The sequence below is a fragment of the Canis lupus genome, chromosome 4, assembly GCF_003254725.2.
Source record: "Canis lupus dingo isolate Sandy chromosome 4, ASM325472v2, whole genome shotgun sequence".
Classification (NCBI taxonomy): Eukaryota; Metazoa; Chordata; class Mammalia; order Carnivora; family Canidae; genus Canis; species Canis lupus.
In genome coordinates this window covers 57,916,472-57,936,189 of record NC_064246.1, presented here as the reverse complement: position 1 = coordinate 57,936,189, position 19,718 = coordinate 57,916,472, and the positions used below count along the sequence as shown (strand labels likewise).

Genomic DNA, 19,718 nt, shown 5'->3' with positions numbered 1-19,718 from the left:
TAGGAACTTTGGCAAGTTACTTAAACTTGTAGATCTTCACTTCTCTAATCTGCAAAAATGGGTGTAATAGAAACTACTTCATGGGATTGTTAGAAGGATTACAAATAACATATGTAAAATACTCAGCCTAGTCAGTAAATTCTCCGTGAATACACATGTGTAAGAATCTAACATGGATATTGGTCATTTTCTCCATGACTTGGGGGAGGAAATTGGGAATTACATGGGGAGATTTGGCAGGAGACTCTGAAAGTTTGCCCCTAACCAGTATCTGCAGGGTATTTCCCAGCTGGGAAGGGGGTCCAGCTTCCTAGACTCAGTGCAAGGCATGGAGGATAGAAAGGGTTTATAGAAGGGAGGGAGCAGCCCTGGCTTATACCTGTGAGTAGCACCATCCACTTGGAAGGCCCATTTTTGTTGAAGTTGCTATGACTTTTCAGGCTTTGTGCCTTTGCTCCTGCCTTTTTTTTTTTTTTTTAATTGTGGTAAGAACATTTAACATGAGATCTAGCCTTTTAACAAAAGTTTTTGTGTATACTATAGTATTGTTAATTCTAGGCATAGTGTTGAACAGCAGCTCTCTAGAACATACTTACCATTTTGAGTCACTGAACACCCCTGCTGCTGAGCAGTGTCTTTGAATGCTCTTTTCCCTTCTTGTTTTATCAAAATGCTGGGTAAGCTTAGGGGCCTAACCTTAACGCCTCTCTCTAAGGTGCTTCCTTGGTTCCCCTGGTTATAAGGAACCATTGACTCCTAGTACTTTGCATGGTCTGTTATTCTTACTCCTGCGTGTAATTTACATAGCTGGCTCTGCATATTGTGCAGGGGTGTGGGATTGCCAGGGCCTGTTTACCCATGGTTGACCCACTGGTTAATGTCTCCTCCCAGGAGGCAATGGGACAAGGTGTGTTCTGAGGCTGACGGCAGGGGTGAACCTGTGAGGAATTCACCTGATGCTGTAGAGCACATTTCCGTTCCTGGAGATCCTCAGCAGTTTGTTGTCTGTGGTGATCTCGTGGAAGTGGGCCCCCTTCTCATTGGCGAAGAACAGGTCAGGTTTCCAGATGGAATCCAACATGGATGGGTCCAGGTCCAGAGAGTCATCTGGGTATTCATTGTAGGCCAGCCGGGGGTCATTCCACTGCTGCCGCAGGAAGATGTTAACCCTATAGTCCTATAGCCAGGAAATAAGGAGTTAGAGTCAGGGGGTTAGACCCTGGGATGTCAACTCTTGGAGGGCCCAGGTGCTTTCATTCAGTGCTCCGCGAAATCCCTCCTGGAGAATTATGAGTGAGGTTGCAACTTATGAAGTTCATGCATCAGGAAAAAGTCAGGGGAGTCATCCCTGAAAATTCTCTAAATGCCCTATTAAATATATTAAGTTCTGAATTGAGATTATTTAAATGTTATTCTTGTGAAAAATCTTAAAAATAAAGTTCCAACTGATGTAATAAACATCTATTGTCATCCTGTTGACATTTTGTCATGTTTGTTTCATTTTTTTGAAAAGAGAAAGAGTACATTACAGATAAAGTTGAAGTCAATCCCTCTTTTATTATCGAGGTCATCAGGGCAGTAATTCCCATGCACAGTGAAGTCTGAGGGTCGCTCTGGACTGAAGGAGCAAAAGGAGAGGCAAAAAACTGATGTCCGATCATTCAAACTGTTCTGTGTGAAGAGAACAATTAATTCCCAAGCAATGAAGGAAGGATGGGTGAATTCTGTGGTGCTCCTGCTGGCCGTAGGGTTCACACCACTTTGTTTCAATACCAGCCTTCTGCAACCTTCTATCATAGGTGTTGATTTATGTGTTTGGGGAGGATTTTCTTTTTAATTTTCTTTTTCTGATGTAAGCTCTAAAACCCAATGTGGGGCTGAACTCATGACCTGGAGATCAAGAATCGCGTCTTCTCCCAACTGAGCCAGCCAGGTGCCCCTGGGGAGGATTAATAGATGCTGTGGAGTAGTATCTTACTGGGTTCTAAACTCAGTGCTAAGCCTAATGCTTCTTTGATGGGACTGTTATGTAGTCTGCTGGAAAAAAAAAAAAAAAAAAAGGTCATGATCAAACCAATTAGGGAAATGTTGGACTAAACCAAATGCAACTGATTTTTTATTGTAGGACTTCTCAGAGACCTGAAAAAGCTAATTATTTCTATATATCTCCAAGAGGGGAACAGAATATACATTTCCTAGATTTATTTTGGGCATACAACTCTTGCATTTTGTGCATGATGCTTGCCTTTTATGGAATGTATGTTAGTAATTGCCATCCTAGTCAAAACTCCCTCTCCCACCCTCCACCTTTGTTTCTTTTCTGAATGGAGAATTTGAAGTCCAGAGAGTTAAGACTGATCCAGTTTCACTCAGAAGAGGCAGGTCAGAGCTGATTCTAGAGCGTGAGTCCTGACTCCCTAGCTGAGGATTTGTTCAACTGGTCCTAGAGTTGCTGACAGAGTCCATTCAGCTCCCATGCACAGCCTGAGAAGCAGTTAGTGGTTTGGGGAGGTCTCCATGCCATGAAAGTGGGTCATGAAGTTAAATATTTTCATGAAGACATGTTTTCAATTTTGTTAGGGAGGCATTGTAAATCTGGGATCCATAGTATCACTATAGTGCAAGTAGAATTGGGTGTTTGTGTTTTCCTAGGAAGAAGTGCATGGCTGTCTATATTAGATTCTCAAAAGGGTCTATAGCTCCCCAAAAGATTAATAACCTCAGTTCAAGTCCAACTCTGAATGCCGTCCTTCCAGGAATCATCTCCACACAGGAGCACCTGCTGCCATTTTCCCCGAAAGTGCTGGATAAATGAGATCATGCTACATTTTCTTTTCCTAATCACTCTTGATCTGTCATCAGCAGGGATGGACTAGGATAAATGACCCTCCTCGCCACCCTCACCCTTACCCCTGCCAGTTGCCCCCATGGTACATGCCTCATTCTACTTGCCTCCAGAAATATCAATAGCCTCATAAAATGTTCCAAAGTATTTTATAGGATTGTTCTATAATTTAATTGAAGACTCTCCCTCCAGCCCCATAGAAAATGACATTTGGTCTCATAATCTCATGTCTTATAAGTCCCGTGGTGGAGAGAGAACTCTGGGCCAGAGCTGGATGTTGATATTTTGTTTATCCTGCTCACAGTAATGGACAGCTCCCAATCTGGCCCCCTCTTATCAGGGAATTAGAAATAGCCTTTCTCTCTTGGATATTACATGAAGTGTGTGTGCGTGTGTGTTTGTTTGCATATGTTTGCGTGTGTGTGACGGGGCACTGGGCAAGTCATGTCAGAGGAACACAGACTATGAGTGGTTGGGCAGGAAAAGCCTTCAGTCCGCAAACCCAGCTGCACTTTTGATGTTCTTGCCAGTGACATGACAATCCTGTTGATGTGGCTGGAAGGAAGAAAAGAAAGTGGCATTTCTTAAAACAGTCTGTTAGGTACCAGGCGCTGTTCTAGATACTGTCACATATACTTATTCCTTGCAAAACCACCCCTCTGAAACTAGACATTCAAGTTCCCATAGTGAGTGGAAAGAGACTGAGGTTTGGAAAGGTTGTGAGACTTCTCCAAGGCCCAGAGCTAGTAAGTGGCCGAGTTGGGTTCTGAAAGCACGTCAGTCAGCCCAACCCGCTGTTCTGTCCCACTGGTGCACATGGCCAGTTCTGTGCCAGGGATGCTCCTCTTTCATCCTCACTGCCTCTGTGAATTTTGCCTGCTTAGCTGAGGCGCTGTCTCCTGCAGTAGCCTTGATGCCCCTAGGTGTCCACGGTCTTTTCCTTTTCTGATCTCCTAGCAAAATGGAATCACTGGAAACATGTCATTTAGCACTGCATGTGTCTTACCTTCTCGACTTGATTGGCAAGAGTTTGAGAGGATGAACCTGACCTACCCAATACCTAGAAAGAGGAGGAGGCAAAGCCAGAAAAAGAGCAGGAGGAGCTTTCCTCATTTTAGAGTGCAGAGACTGAGGCCTGGAGAGGGAAAGCATTTTCTAAGGTCACACAGCAATTCAGGAAAGGACTAAAATTTGGAATCTGAATTTGCTTTTCTAAGCCTCAGTGTTCAAAGGAGTTAGCACAGATGGTCTTTAAGGACCTCCCAAATCAAATAACTAATTGTTATTTAATTTTTTCCAGCAACATTTAACTGAGCATCTATTGAGTGCTAGGCATGGTTCTAGGCCCTGGAGAATCTGCCATGAACAAGAAACACATATTCTTGCAGCCATGGAACCTGAGTGTAATATTTACACCACATAGAGCTCAGGGCTTCCCTAGGGATTAAGTACAGGGTGCCAGGGAGATGTAGAAGACAGGTTCTCCAGCTAGACAGGGGCCTGGTGGTCAGGGAAGGCTCCAGAAGAAGTGATATTTAGTGAGACCAAATATGGTTGAGCCCAAGAGGAAAAGCACTCTGGAGCAGTAGGAGCCCCCATATTGGAAGGCCTAGAGGCAGAGGAAGGGCATGGAAAGAAAAACATATACATGAGTGAGGGGAGGATGCTTGCAGGGCCTCGCCAACTGTCCTGAGGAATTTGGACTTCATCCTGAGAGTCGTGTGGAGCCTTTGAAGAATTTTAACTAGGGGAGGGCTTTGTTACATTTTCATTTTGTGACTGATATTTTAAAAATATTGATTTTTTTCTAATTACAAAAGTAAATGCATGTACGTTTACATGTACATGTACAAAAGATAAAGGTACATCCCTTAAAAGAAGAAAAACGAAATAAATGTGATAGGGTCTCATTATGAAATGACTAATGAAAAGTGAGAGCAGGAGACCTGGAGAATGTATCTGGTGTCCTCAGGCAGCTTAACTCCTTCTCCCGGCAGCCCCCGCTCCTCCCCTTAGCAGCTGCTGCCCAAACAAGCTGTTACATCGATTTTCTCCTCCCTAGTTGGGAAACAGCAGTGGGATATGCAGTTCGGAGGCGATCAATGTAATTGGCATAATAGGCTGAAAGCTAAATGCAGTTTTGCTTACTTAGCCCTGCAATCACACTGGTCAGTGTTTGACATGCTGGGGGTCTCTGTTCAAGTTCAGGGGTCAAAGGAGCAACATTTGTGTTCTCCACCCTAGAACCTCAGGTTCCCCCTCTGGTAGTTGGCTTCCAGGTCTCAAGCTCTCAACAGTGGCCCATCTAAATCTGAGGTGGGAGGGATTTCCAGAGCTCTAGCTCAATAGTCTTTAGCATCAACTCACCTATCCTCTCTGTGAAAGTCCCTGATGGTCTCTTTTCTGGTAACAGGGCAACTACCTTGCTTATAAGACCAAGGTAGAGCATTAGTCCCTTCATTAACTCATTTGTCATTCAATAAATATTTATTGGCGGCTTCCTGTGTGCCACCTGCCGTGGGATCTGCCCCCGCCCCCCACTGCCACCCCTATTGCATCTAATTTCAGATTCTAATCTTTCCCAGTAAATTCCTCTAAACTCAGTACTCTGGCAAAATAGGAAGCATGAGTTGGTTTAGCAGGAAAGAGCCTGCATAAGTGTGGTGGTGAGAAGGGGATGTGGTGGGCAGGATGTTGCCCATTACAATCAGAGCCAAGAGACATCACCCAAGCCCTGGACAAAGAACTAGATTCTTATACCTTCCTAGGTCTCAGCATTCTGGCTGTCAAAGGGGTGTCTCTTCGCTCAATCCATTTCTATTCTATAAACATTTATTAGGCCTAGAATGGTGAGGATGGAGGCATAAGGTCTTGGTTCTACCCTCAGACAGTTCAAATTATCTGGCAGGTGAGGTTAAGAGATGGACACAAATATCTACCACATAAAACTGACAGTGATAGAGGTCAAAGAGGTTCTTAAAAATTGCTATTAGATATTGCTTTCAAAGCCATTGAGATAGCTTCTAGCTAGGTTGGATTATTCTGGAAAAGCTATCAGAGAGAAGGTGACATTGGAAATAGCCCCTTTCAGTTTGCTCCATCCTACTGAAGTTAACATCTCTGCTCTGAGATGGGAACTATATCTCATTTCAGCTGGAAAGGAAGCCAGTGATGTGTGAGGGGGACATCCAGGTTTGAAGAGTCAGGCTTAGAGCAGGAGGGACTTGAAGACTGTGGTGTGGCCTCAGGGTATTTAGATTAGGATGGATATAGTCAGGTCAAAGGAATCTTGTGTAGAAGGTACAGCACAAGCAAAGGTGTGGAGGTAGGGGCATTCAGCCCGTTCAACTTAGCTCAACCACTAGCCACATAAGTAATAAAAGGTCCCCCTTATTGAGGACCTACTATGTGCCAGGCATTGTGCTAAACATGCCATCATTTCATCTTATTTTTTTAAAGATTTTATTTATTTATTCATGAGAGAGAGAGAGAGAGAGAGGCAGAGACATAGGCAGAGGGAGAGGCAGGCTCCATGCAGGGAACCCGATGTGGGACTCCATCCCAGACCCCCCAATCACTCCCTGAGCCAAAGACAGACCCTCAACTGCTGAGCCACCCAGGCATCCCTCATTTTATCTTTAAAACAATCCTATTACATAGGTATTTTCAACCTAAGCTATGGACGAAGACTCAGAAAGGATAAGTAAATTGTTCAGACTTACACAGTAGTCAGTAGAGTCAGAATTCGAATCTGGATTGTCTGATTATACAAATTCATGCTCTCAGCTACTCTGCTGTGCTAAGGCTGTAAAATGGATTGATTTGAGACTCTGGATATCATTCACTGCCAAACCAAGGGGTTTGGATTTTATTGTGTAGTCAACTGGGCACCTCTGGGGTCTTAAGCAGTGGAGCAATATCTCCATTTGACTTCAGGAAGATCCGTGTGCCAGCAATGGCCATGAAGTCTTAGAAATGAGAGAAAACAGGTATAGGGAGATCCATTTTGAGGCTCTTGTGGCAGTCTAATTAGGGCCAGCTAAACTAAGATAGCAGGAATGGAGAGTGGCGTAAGTGAGAGAATCATACTTCTGTTACCACCATCATCAAATATTACAGTTAGAAAGAACCTTTGGAGAATTCTGTCTCAACTTCTTCATTTTACACATGGCCCAGAGAGGGAAAGGGACCTTCCTTGGGCCACACAGCAAGTCTGACTTAGGTGGGACTTGCATACAGACATCCTAACCCTACCCCACTTTTTTTTTTTTTTTTACGATTTTATTTATTTATTCATGAGAGACACACAGAGAGAGGCAGAGACATAGGCAGAGGGAAGCAGGCTCCCTGTGGGGAGCCTGATGCGGGACTTGATCCCAGGATCCCTGGATCACGCCCTGAGCCGAAGGCAGACGCTCAACCACTGAGCCACCCAGGTGTCCCCAAAGTCTGCTTTTAGGTAGTATACTGCGTTGGCTTTTTAAAATTAATAATGTGTCATATTTAGTTGCTGCTTTTTACTTTTCAAAGCACCTTCACATTAATTGTGTTCTATGACATTTGGCATAAAGAGAAGATTCTTTTCCCCATTGGGCAAATGTAGAAGCTAAGGCCCTAAAATCCTGAGTTCTCACCACTAGTTACTGGTAGATACAGAACTGATAACAATGGTGCAAATAATACTAATTTGTAAGATTGAGACTTTACCACATGGAAGGAATGATTCCAAGAGCATGATGTGTGTTATTTTATCTTCATAATAATCCTGTGATGTAGGTTCTAATATCATTCCCATTTTATAGTTAGGTAAATCAAGGCACACAGAGGTTAAAGTACCGTTTCTGACATCACACAGCTAGTTAAGGCCAAAGCTGACATTTGGACCCAAGTTGTTCATGCCAGAGCCTAAACACTTAACTCCTAGACTGCACTGCCCAGGATCTCCTAGAATTGCTCCAAGTGACAGTTTCATGACACCTAAATGCCATTGGAAATATTACTCAGCCATTAGAAATGGCAAATACCCATCATTTGCTTCGACGTGGATGGAACTGGAGGGTATTATGCTTAGTGAAATAAGTCAATCAGAGAAGGACAAACATTATATGGTCTCATTCATTTGGGGAATATAAAAAATAGTGAAAGGGAATAAAGGGGAAAGGAGAGAAAATGAGTGGGAAATATCAGAGAGGGTGACAGAACATGAGAGACTCCTAACTCTGGGACACGAACAAGGGGTGGTGGAAAGGGAGGTGGGCGGGGGGATGGGGTAACTGGGTGATGGGCCCTGAGGGGGGCACTTGATGGGATGAAAACTGGGTGATATGCTATATGTTGGCAAATCGAACTCCAATAAAAAGAAATTTAAAAAAGATGCCATTGGATACTCTCGCTGGCTGCAGGTATGTAGCTGTGGATTTGTAGATATCCACAATTATCAGGAAGTATTAAAAGGTCAAAAACAAAAAACTTCTGCCCCAGATCCAGAAGTCTGCTAGAGCTCCTGCCTCATTTCCAGTTTGACCCATTGTCTGCTCTACACTCAAGTTCAGTGCTGGTGGACGCCCCAGATCCTGATCTGTTGAATCCTTGGTTCCAGGGATCTGCTCTGTGGCTCAAACCTCTCCCAAGTCACCATTCCTGCCTAGTGCATTCTCATTTAGATTTCATGCAGTCAGAGATACATTTGTTGTGAAGAACTGTAGATGGTTTGGACCAGTGGAGCTGAGCATCTTTGTTTGTCTTTAGGGGATCACTAAAACACAGCGTGAGTTTAATAATTACATAAAAATGCTAATAGCAGCTACTTTTATTGGGAGTCTTGCATTAGCTAGAACTTTATATGCATTGTATCTCTAAACTTTCATCAACCTAGCACGTTGGGTATTATTATCCTCATTTTATAGGGGAGGAAACTAAAATCCAGAGAGGTCAAATAGAGGTTAAGTGTCTTGCTCAAGTTCTCATAGCTAGTAGGTGCTAGAGCAGGAATATGAATCCAGGGCTGTCTGACTCCCAATTTCACATTCTTTTGACACTTAATGCTGCCTCTCTAGTTCCTTTTTTTAAAAAAACAAGTTCCTACATGGGTAGATGAAAAATACAGCAGACATAGTGTATTGGGACCCCACTGAGCCTATGTGACAGGTTGGTTCATGCATGCCCTTATAATCAGTAGCAGTTGGAGAACTTTGGATTGAGATATTAAACAGTGAGGTGGCTTCATAACTGGTTGCCAAAGGGTGCAAACTGGGGTGGGGGGAAGTTAGCCTGAAAGAGGAAGGAAGACAGTGTTGGCAGTGCAGGGAGGAGTAGTGAGATATGCCACTAACACATTTAGAAATATGGAAACAAGGTTGCTCTGTGTAAATTAAACTAATAACAGGGAAGAATGTGCAGTAGAGGAGTTTGGCAAGGCCCAGCATCAATCACAGTGTCTTACGTGTAATCCTGATGATTTAGAACAGGCCTATGCTTGTAATTTAATAACTGAAACCCTAATTTACTGTACTGCGTCTCATTTAGGGAACTGTTTATAAACATTTGGGAGACATTCATTCAGTAGTATGAGAAAAGGGTGTTTGAGAAGCAGGAATTTGGCAATTGGTAATCTAGCATCATCTGGTTGGGGGAATACCAACGTTTTCATTCCTGCAAAGAGGGTTTCTGAGTGGTGACGCAAGGATGCTTTCTTAGACCTCTTTCTGGCCTACCTAGATGAAATTTCCCTCAAGACTATCTTCTTTTCCTTTAGTTCCAGATATGTCAAATGTGACTCCTGATTGGCTTCCCTGGTATTCGGAGACTGGCAAGGGAGTGCTTTCACAGAGGACATGAGCATTCCTATTACTTGAATAGAAAGCCGCATTGTAAATTAAATAACGTGGCAGTCTTATTTACCCACTTGAGTATTTTGTGGGGTTGAGTGTCATGAGTCAGCCTTCCTGAATCTGATCTGATAGAGGGCCAACTCTGAGCTGTCACGAATTCCCGATTGTTATGCCCCCCTTGGTGGTGTACTGGGGAGAGAGGCATCCAGCAGATGATATCAAGGCTGCCTACAGCCCCATTTTCTGTCTCTAACAGACTCTAATGGCATTTCTGAGCCTTCTCTCCTTGGCCTTCTTTTAGTATTCAGTTTACCGAGGCTTTGTAGAGTGTTGAGCCGTATCTAATTGGATGACATTTAATAGACTTTCTCTTGGATCCCCAAACCCAAGAGCATAAAAAATGACCTAGCATGAGCTGTGTAAAGAGACTGAAGTGTAATGGAAAAAAGCAACAACAACAAAAAGGATCTCATTCAAAATAGCAATCAACCTCACAAAGTGTCCATGAATAAACCTAACAAGAAATATGTGACTCCTAGATACTTAAAAAAAAACAAAAACAAAAAACCCAACAACTCTAAAACTTTACTGAAGGGCATAAAGGAATACCTAGATAAATGGAGAGACATATTGTGTTTATATAATATTGTAAAGATGTCAGTTCCTCCCAAATTAATCTATAAACTCAATGCAATCCCAATAAAAACCTGAGGTGATTTTTATCAGCCTCAACAAGCTGATTCTAAGGTTCATATGGAAGGACAATGGACTAGAAACATCAGTAAAATCTTAGGAAAGAAAAACAACAGAGAACTGTTTCTACCAGATATAGAAATATAATGTTAAACCATAGTAATTAGAATAGTGTGGTATTGGTGCAGAAACAGACAAACGAGCAGCAGAACACATGGAGACTGGAAACAGACCTAGGTATATATGGAGATTTAGTTTATGAGAAAGATAGCATTTCATATTGGTGGAGAAATACTGATCACTTAAGGATAATGATGGAAAGATTACTATCGAATTAGAGAAAAATAGAGGTAAACCACCACCAAATACTTTACAAAAGATGAAACCAACTACATAAAGGAGGTACACGTAAAAAGAGAAACCTATAATATTATTGATAATGCTCAGTATGCAAAACAATATGCAAAGATACTCGAATTCACTAGGAGTCTGGAGTGAAAATTAAAAATGATAATGAAGTACCATTTTAAAAATCCCATTTGGTAAAATGAAAAGGCTTGATAATATCTTGGGTTGGCAAGGATAAAGAGAGACAAACACTGTTGTCAGTGAATTAGAAGCTTCTTTGGAAGTGATTTGGGTAATACGTCTGTCAAAATTACAAAAAAGTTTCATGTCTTTTGATCTATTCATTCCTCTGCTGGAACGTATCCTGAGGAGACGCGCAGAGTTAGGTACAAGAATATTCTTTGTGGCATTGTTTGTAATAGTGAAAAGCTGCATAAATGTAAAAGGTCCATCAGGAAAAGAGTGGTTAAATACCACAAAATGATGGCCTGTTCCAAACATGGCATTTTTAAAAAGACTTATTTATTTGAGAGAGAGAGAAAGAGAAAGAACACATGAACAAGGGGAGGGGCAGAGGAAGAGAGAGAATCCAAGCAGGCTCCCCGTTGAGTGTGGAGCCAGATGTGATACGGGGCTCTATCTCACCACCTGAGCCTAAATCAAGAGTCGGGTGCCTAGCTGACTGAGTCACCCGGGTGCCCCAAGGAGCATGGGATTTTACAGGCAAGCCATAAAGTTTGGAAACAGATTAAAATTATTTGTCATATCTGGAATGTGGTAATAACAAACCACCTCTTATATTCCAAGTTGGTGTTATGCAAAGAGGTAAGAATGAGTTAGACCCATATGCAGTGATGGGGAGAAATTCCAAGACATAGTGAAGGAAAAGAGCACAGTCCTAGTTATATAATGGTTGTGCATGTGTATATGAGGGTATGTGGAACCAAGGAGGGCAGTAGGATATACACTGACTTATTTATTTGTAGTGATTAACTCAGGATAGGGCAGTAGGAATTGGAGGAACACGGGAGGCAGGGATATTTTTGTTTTCTTTCTCTCTTTTCTTTTTCTTTTTTTTTTTTTAAATTTTTTATTTATTTATGATAGTCACACACACAGAGAGAGAGGCAGAGACATAGGCAGAGGGAGAAGCAGGCTCCATGCACCGGGAGCCCGACGTGGGATTTGATCCCGGGTCTCCAGGATCACGCCCTGGGCCAAAGGCAGGCACTAAACCACTGCGCCACCCAGGGATCCCTCTTTTCTTTTTCATTAGACTTATTACAAAAGCTTCTTTTTATCTCTTACTTGTGTACTTAAAAGAATGTTCCAGAGTTTAGCTCTCTGTAGCATAGTGTGAGTCAACACTGTGATATGGCTACCTAAAGGAAATGTCTTTGAAGTGGCACGTGTAGAAATGATTTTAGTATTCTGAGAAGGTTCCCTGGGAGGCAGGGATTAAGGGAAAAACCGAGGGAATAATATTTCTGGCCTTTGCTCCACTTCGTCCAGAACAGCCTGGTTTGGTTTGGTTTGGTTTAATCAGTTTGTCAAAGTGCTACATAAGATTTAGCTTAAAACTGAACTGTGGTGGTAGAGCTGTTTTTAGAAGCAATGCTTTGAAGCCCACTAACCCAGAATTGGGATGGCAGTGGCCTTGCCTTGCTCTGCTCTAAGTACTCTTGGGGGCTCGGGTTCAGTTGTTGGCTTCTCATCTCAAGATGGAAGTTGATGGCCCTGGATGTACTTGGAGAGCATCATGATGGTAAAGGAACTGGGCACCAGGGGGGATGGTTGAAGAGTCCAGGTGTGGGCAGGGGGCAAGAGGACTATCTCAGTTATTTGAAGGGCTGTCAGGTGAATAGATTGGTTCTCTGTGGCCCTAGGAACAGAATGAAAACCATGGGTAAGTGGAGATTTCAGAGTTGTCCAAAGGCAAAATGGGCTGCCTTGGAAGATAGGGAGCTCCCTGCATCTGGAGGTATACAACAAACTACTTGGCCACAGTGTTTATGGTAGAGATTCTGATGACAGATGGCCGTTCAACTAGCAGACCTCCAAGGCTAATTCTTTCTCAGTATTGATTGAGTGCCTATGGTTCAGGCAATGTGTTGGGTGATTGAGAGAGACAAGAATCCCCTTCCAATAAAAAAGCAAACAAGACAACTAACAAGTGAATTTTTACATTTGAGACATTGCTTTAAGGATACTAGAACAAATGATGTGATAGTGACTGGAAGGGGGGTCATTTTTAGATAGGGAGTCAGGGAAGAGCCCTCTGAAGAGACATCTGAGCTGAGACTTGCAGGATGAGAAGGAGCCATTCACACAGAGATCTCTCTGGGCAGAGGGAACAGACCAGAGGAAGGGAAATTGCTGCAGGGTTTGAAGAAAGAGAATGTTGTGATCTGATTTAGGGCTTAAAAACATTCCTCTAGCCACTATGGGAGGGGAGAACATGAAGAGGGAAGGCACAGAGGCCAGTTAGGAGGTTGTTTCAGTCAAATAGGAGGGGGGTGATGTCAACTAGACCTGACAGCAGTAGAGTTGGAAAAAAGTAGGTGGATTTAGTTTTATCTTCTATGATTCAAAAATATCTGCTTCATTAAGTCACTTGACCCCAGAAGTAGGTTTGCACTGTAAAGTACTACTTTCCAAACGGTGTATTAACATTTAGGGTTGAACTAAGGGGCATTTAATCTTCTATGTGATAGCTGTTTTTGTGTATCTTGAGGTTTCATTTGTGAATATCCAAAGGGATGAATGGCCAAGGTCTTGTTGTGGTACAAGTTCTGATAGAATCCCACAATCCTACTGATTAACTAGACAACAGTGCGGAAGACCAGGATAAGGTCAGGTCCTCCCATAGCCCATCATCCTGTTGGCTCTGCCACCTTTCTTCTTGCCCCATGCTGTGTAGGTGGACCAGGCCAAGAGCAGGGCTCCAGAAGTCAGGCAGCCTGGAGATAGTAACTGGCGAGGACATTTATCAGCTGGAAAAGTGTGAGTGAGTTAAGTCTCTCTCAATTTTAGTTTCCTCATCTGTAAAATGAGATTGTTAGATTATATGGAATAATCCCCATAATTTGCTAACCACAGATGCCTGGTTTTCAGTAAAGCGATCAATAAATGACAAACACTGCCACCTCACCTTCTCTTCAGAGCAGAACTTTTTGGAAGAATTATCCTCTTACTGTCTTTGCTTCAGTTTGTCTTCTGCTCTCTCCATGCCCCTGAGGTTACATTTCTAATTTCATACATGTTCCCTTCCCGTAGCCCACACTGCTAAACCCATTGGATGCTATTGTCTTTTCTTACTCGACTTTCACCCTCTTTTAGCACTGTTGCACTGTTGAACACACATGGGTTTTTAAAAACCCTCTTGCTGTTGGGTCATTCCATGGTATCATTCTCTGCTGGAAGTGTTTAACCTGGAGAGTACCATGATCAGATTTACGCTTTAGAAAAATTACTCAAAATCATACAACAGCATTTTCATAGCACCTGGCACATTAGACATGTGGAGTGAGCATTGGCTAATACTGCTATTGGTCATCATTATTTGCTACGTCCCACAGTATCCTGGGCAAACCTCTGTTATCTCTCTCATCACTCTGCGTTGTTAGCTTTGGTTTTATTGTTCACCATCTTCAATAGAGAGAGCAGAGACCTACTATTTCCATTTACTTCTGAGGACTTGAGGGGATTATACTTTTCTTCAGGCGGCACCATAAGACATCCTTTGGAGAGTGAGATATGAACAGAAGTGGTCTATGTCACTTCTGGGAGGAAAGCGTTGACTAGCTGCAGCTCAAGCCTTCAATGCTTTGTTGCCTTGCATGGCAAATGTGAAATCACATATTGATATGGAGATGCCATGCTCAGCCGCGACATGGAGGACAGTAGTTTTAGAGAGTTCCCTGGATTTGTAGCAGATTTTAGATGAGTGACAAATCAATCTTTGTTGTTTTAAGACTTTGAAATTTGGGGGATTATTTGTTGCAGCAGGAAAGCCTAGACTAATGTGAATAAGACAGAACTCTTCCTGGAGCTTATTGTCATGTTCAGCACATATAGGATGTTAATAAATGGAGGTGGAGAGGATAAATGAATAAATCGGGAACAGAAGGGAAAAAAACCCCAAGAAGCCATCTCCTTAGGCTTGCATGTATTGGAGTCCTTGGCTGATTGGTTCAGTAGTTAACAATCCTTTACATTTCTGTAGCATTCACGAAAGGCTTTCATACCTCTTACTCGTGTGTTCTATACACCACTCTTAGAGCCAGATACCTAGGACGGACTGAGTCTCAGTAGCATCAAATGATGGCAGAGCTAGAACTCAACTCCCAGTATCTCGATTTCTGGGTCAGGATTCTCTCCATTGCTTCTTAATATCTACAAATGAGGCCAAACTTGTGGACTATATTTGGATAGGCTGTCACCAATCACTGGGGGTCCTGGACACAGTGTGCCTGTCTCTATGCCAAACTAGCCCAAGACTTGGCAAGAGAGTCTGGAGCACATGTCCTGGGATTCACGCCCGAAGGACGTCAATCCACATGCACTCAGACACACATACTCACACACATACATACACTCTGTCTCTCTCTCACATATATATATATATATCTGTCCTATATATATATATATATATATATATATATATATATATATATATATTCTACATGAATTCCAGCTACCAGGGTGTCCCCTTATGTGCACAATCACATATGATACACATTTAATTGTGTATCACTTATTCACATGTAATTGTGTGTATACATATTCACATACATGCATATACACATATAAATGTGCTTATTCAAATATTGAAGTATACTTAAATATGTGCTCATCTATTCACAAATACCCATATATAATTGCATAACTGAAAATAATATACTTCATTCCCTCTTAAGAACTTTTACTTATTCTTATGTATATGTGTGCACACAGATATCTGTGCATCCCCACTTACTTACTTGTACATGTAGAACCACAGAAGCAGACATACTTATGCTCATACCTGTACTTGGCCATAACATTTCTCTTTAAAGCTACCTGTTTCAATATCTTTTTAAATTTTTTATTTTTTTTTTTTAATTTTTTTTTTTATTTATTTATGATAGTCACAGAGAGAGAGAGAGAGAGGCAGAGACACAGGCAGAGGGAGAAGCAGGCTCCATGCACCGGGAGCCTGATGTGGGATTCGATCCCGGGTCTCCAGGATCGCGCCCTGGGCCAAAGGCAGGCGCCAAACCGCTGCGCCACCCAGGGATCCCCCTGTTTCAATATCTTTAAGCTACCATGTACATATACACATACCTATGTGTACATTTGCACAAATATACAAGCCCACAGTATACACATGTGCATAAACACTGCACAGAGATGCTGCTGCATAAGCACTTAATACACACTTATGTGTGTCCAGACAAGCTGGATGGATTCTTCTAGGTTCTAGCTCCAGATCCTTCTCTTGTAGCCTGCCACAGGGGCTGCTCTAGTTCAGGACCCGCTTCTCTCTTCTCTCTTTTCCATTCCCATTACAACCCTACCTTTATTTTCTGTGTAGACTCAATGAAAGTGTCTGGTAAGGTCAGATGAAGGGCTGGCAGCTTCAGCCTTCCCCTCATTGGGAATGGATAGAGACCCCTGTTGCTTTTCTGGCTGCCTCTCTGTGCTCTCAGGTCTGTTAGCTCCGGTGAATAAAGCCAGGCCCTGGGAGGCAGACAATCAGGCCTGGGGACTCCAGCTGTTTATAGAGCTGCTATGCACTCCTGCTGCTCTTGGAGAACAAACACAGCCTGGAAAGTTTCTGGCATTGGGACTATGTCCATATTACCACGGGCCCAGGAGGCACAGCTAGCTCTTTGCGTGGTTGGTGAGGTAGAGTCCTGGGCTGGAAGGCTATTCAGTGAAGTTGCCTTTCATCTCTGATTTCCTTATGATGAAAGGAAACAAGTAGAGGCTGGGAAATTCCAAACATCCAGGAATTAAATATTTATATTTGGCTCAAGAGAAGATGGGCTTTGGGGTGAGATAAGATCTGAGTTCAAATTCTATCTCTGCCACTGATCAGTTGTGTGACTTGATACAAGTCACTTAACCTTTCTGAGCCTCATATTACTTATCTATAAAATGGGGATAACATTTCCTGCCCCCTGGAGATTGTGGTGAGCTCGGAATGAGATGATATATGCAGAAGTGCTCCACACTCTGCCTGGCACACAGTAGCATTTAAGGCGTGGTGTGGCTCTTGTTTTTAAGATGAGTCCAGTCTTACTCTCCAAGCATATTCTGCACGACAAGAAAGGAGGTTTGAATGGGGAAAGTGGTTCAAAGGGTTTGGTGGGTGGGATCTAGGTGAGAAAGAAGCTGAGGGGGAGGGGAAGTGTTGGCCACTTGGAAGAGCGTCAGACCTGGGGTTTTGTCACACTTGCTCTGTACTTTGTGGCCTTGCTCAAGTGATGTCCCCACTCTAGCCGTCATATTCCCTCTCTGTAAAATGAAGGACTGCCTTAGACAATTTCTTCAGGTTTTCTTCTAGTTCTGAGATATTAGGTTATGTTTTTCTGAAATCATCTGCAAAGTAAATTAAACGCGTATAGATAACTAAGGACCCAGTGGAAAAAAAGTCACGGTATTATGGAATGTACAAGCTGAAAATGGTAACTCCTATTCTGAATTAACATTAAGTAATAAGGAGAAAACTGTGTCACCTGTGGACCACTCCCAAGGAGGCACATCATTGCCAATTCTTCATTCCTCGTCTGAGGATTCTGTATCTCCACCGCAGGGGGCCACGCCCTCCCCAGGCTTCCCTTGGGGCTCTTCCCATGTTCCATCTGTTCTGTTTTCCCCTGAGGTGTGCTAAGCCTGGCACGATGTGAGGTTGGGTTTCTACTTCTGATAATAGTTAGGTGGTTGCTTAAGTGTGCTGTGTGGGTCTGTGGTCTGTCGGCTTCCTGAGTCATTGCCTTTTGATGTTATGGCAGTGTGGGGCACTGCAAACACCTTCTATGGGTTAGGAGAACAGGATCTTCATCCTTGCCTGGTAGCTAACTAGTTCTGTGATACAATGTGTCCAAATCTATTTCTTTAGCTGGAAACTGGGGGACATAGTGTTTACCCTGTCTACTGTGTAGAGAGTGGTTGGAAGACCTAGTATTTAGTGAAGGAATCAGATGAGAGAGTGGGCATGAAATATGTTGAAAATTATGAGTAGTATTTAATAGTAATAGCTGACATTCACTGTGTGTGTACTTTGTTTCAAGCACCATGCTTGGCACTTTCTGCACTTTATTTTATTTTATTTTATTTTATTTTTTTACTTTCTGCACTTTATCTCTGAATTCTCACCACATGTGGCAAGGTGGATGCTACTGGTACTCCACTCTACAGATGAGGAGAGACTGACTCAGGCTACTCTGCCCCAGGTCATAGAGCTGAACCTCATGTTTTGCTTGGCCATGGAAAACTGTGTCCTAATTGCTACACTATCTCTCTAGAGAGCAAAATGTAGCGGGAGTGAAGTCTAGAAAGGTAGGCAGGAGACATGGGAGAGGGGAAAACGGAGATTCAAGGTCACACAGATGATTAGTGATAGCTCTGAGGTCACCATCATCATCTTCATCATCAGCATTATCATGGGAAACATTAAGAGCACTTACAAAAAGCATTTACTGTGACAAAAACTGTCTTGCACTTAATTTCCACCCATGATACCTCGATGAGGTCAATATATTAGTCACCATTGGGATTTTACAGATGGGGAAATTTAGGCTTAAAGACATGAAGAAAAGTGGATTCTCATATATAGTGGAGAATATATATATTCTCATATATAGTCTCACATAGAGACTATGTGATACCAGAGCCTGGCTGGTAACCACCACACAAAATAAAGGCAAACTGCTATTCTTTTTAAGAGAGAGAGAGGAGGGGGAGGGGGTAAAGAGAAGAAATGAGAGAGAGAATCTTAAGCAGGCTCCACGATCTCTCTCTTCTCTCTCTCTTTGACCTGAGCCAAAATCAAGAGTCAGATGCTTAACTGACTAGGCCAGGTGCCCCAAACTGCTGTTCTTTTAGGAGGAATCTGTGTCAAGGAAATAGATCTATGTGTGGCCATTGTAGGGAAACAGGTTAGGGTGGGCTGGAATGCTCTTCCAGGTGGTTGTGGTGGTTCCAGGTGGTTGGGGGTGGTTAGGGTGCTCTTCCTGCTGGAAGAGCAGGAATGTACACCTGTTCTTAAATAACCAAGTTCTTTACATAGCTGGGTGGTCCTTGACCTAATCTGATAACCATGTATCATTCTAGAAGAGTGCAAGTATCAACACTCACCACATAGAGAGTATGAATAATTCAAGTGTCAATGTGCTTCTGATTTGGGAGGAACAAGAAGAAAAGCATTAGGAGCTCTTAAGACATCCATTCAAAGTGTGGAAAAACTTGCCTTTTTGACCTGGATACCCAGTGAAAAGCAGTCATATTTGTTCCTAGTCAACAGGTGGGATCATCTCCATTTGGAGATAATAGACCTTTTCATTTTAGGGAATTTTTTTTATCATTTGTCCTTTGGATGTGAGCAGGGTCTACTTGACTTTATTAAGACAGGTCTCTTTGCAAAAGGACAGATTTTGGACCATTTGCCCCACAATCTATAGAGATCAGTGATTTTTGCTAGTCTGGGGCTGAAAGATTAGATCTACTCTCCATAAATGCTTAGGACTCAATCATTGTACGAATCAACAGACAATACACTTGATTTGGTTTATTTATTTAAAAAAGTTATTGAGTACTCATTATTAAATCACTGTTCCAGCTGCTGAGGTTACCACAGGAAATGAGACAAGATTCCACCCCAGAAATAACTTATATTATAGCAAGAGCAGGAATGAATAAGCAGACCATTAACCGTGTTACTTGTGAGTGGTAAGTGCTATTATGGGAACTGTAAAATGTGTCATGAGAATGGGTGGAAAGAACTCCTCGTAGCCTTG

At 42.6% G+C, this 19,718-nt stretch overlaps 1 protein-coding gene across 1 annotated transcript in view; it reads right to left on the bottom strand.

Moving 5' to 3' along the window:
* The window catches only part of GLRA1 (glycine receptor alpha 1), an 85,574-nt gene that overhangs the window by 22,912 nt on the left and 42,944 nt on the right, over nucleotides 1–19,718 (bottom strand). Inside the window, exon 4 of the mRNA XM_025435078.3 lies at nucleotides 954–1,177. Within this exon, the coding sequence (XP_025290863.1) occupies nucleotides 954–1,177 (224 nt within the window). The remainder of the gene's footprint in view (nucleotides 1–953; nucleotides 1,178–19,718) is intronic.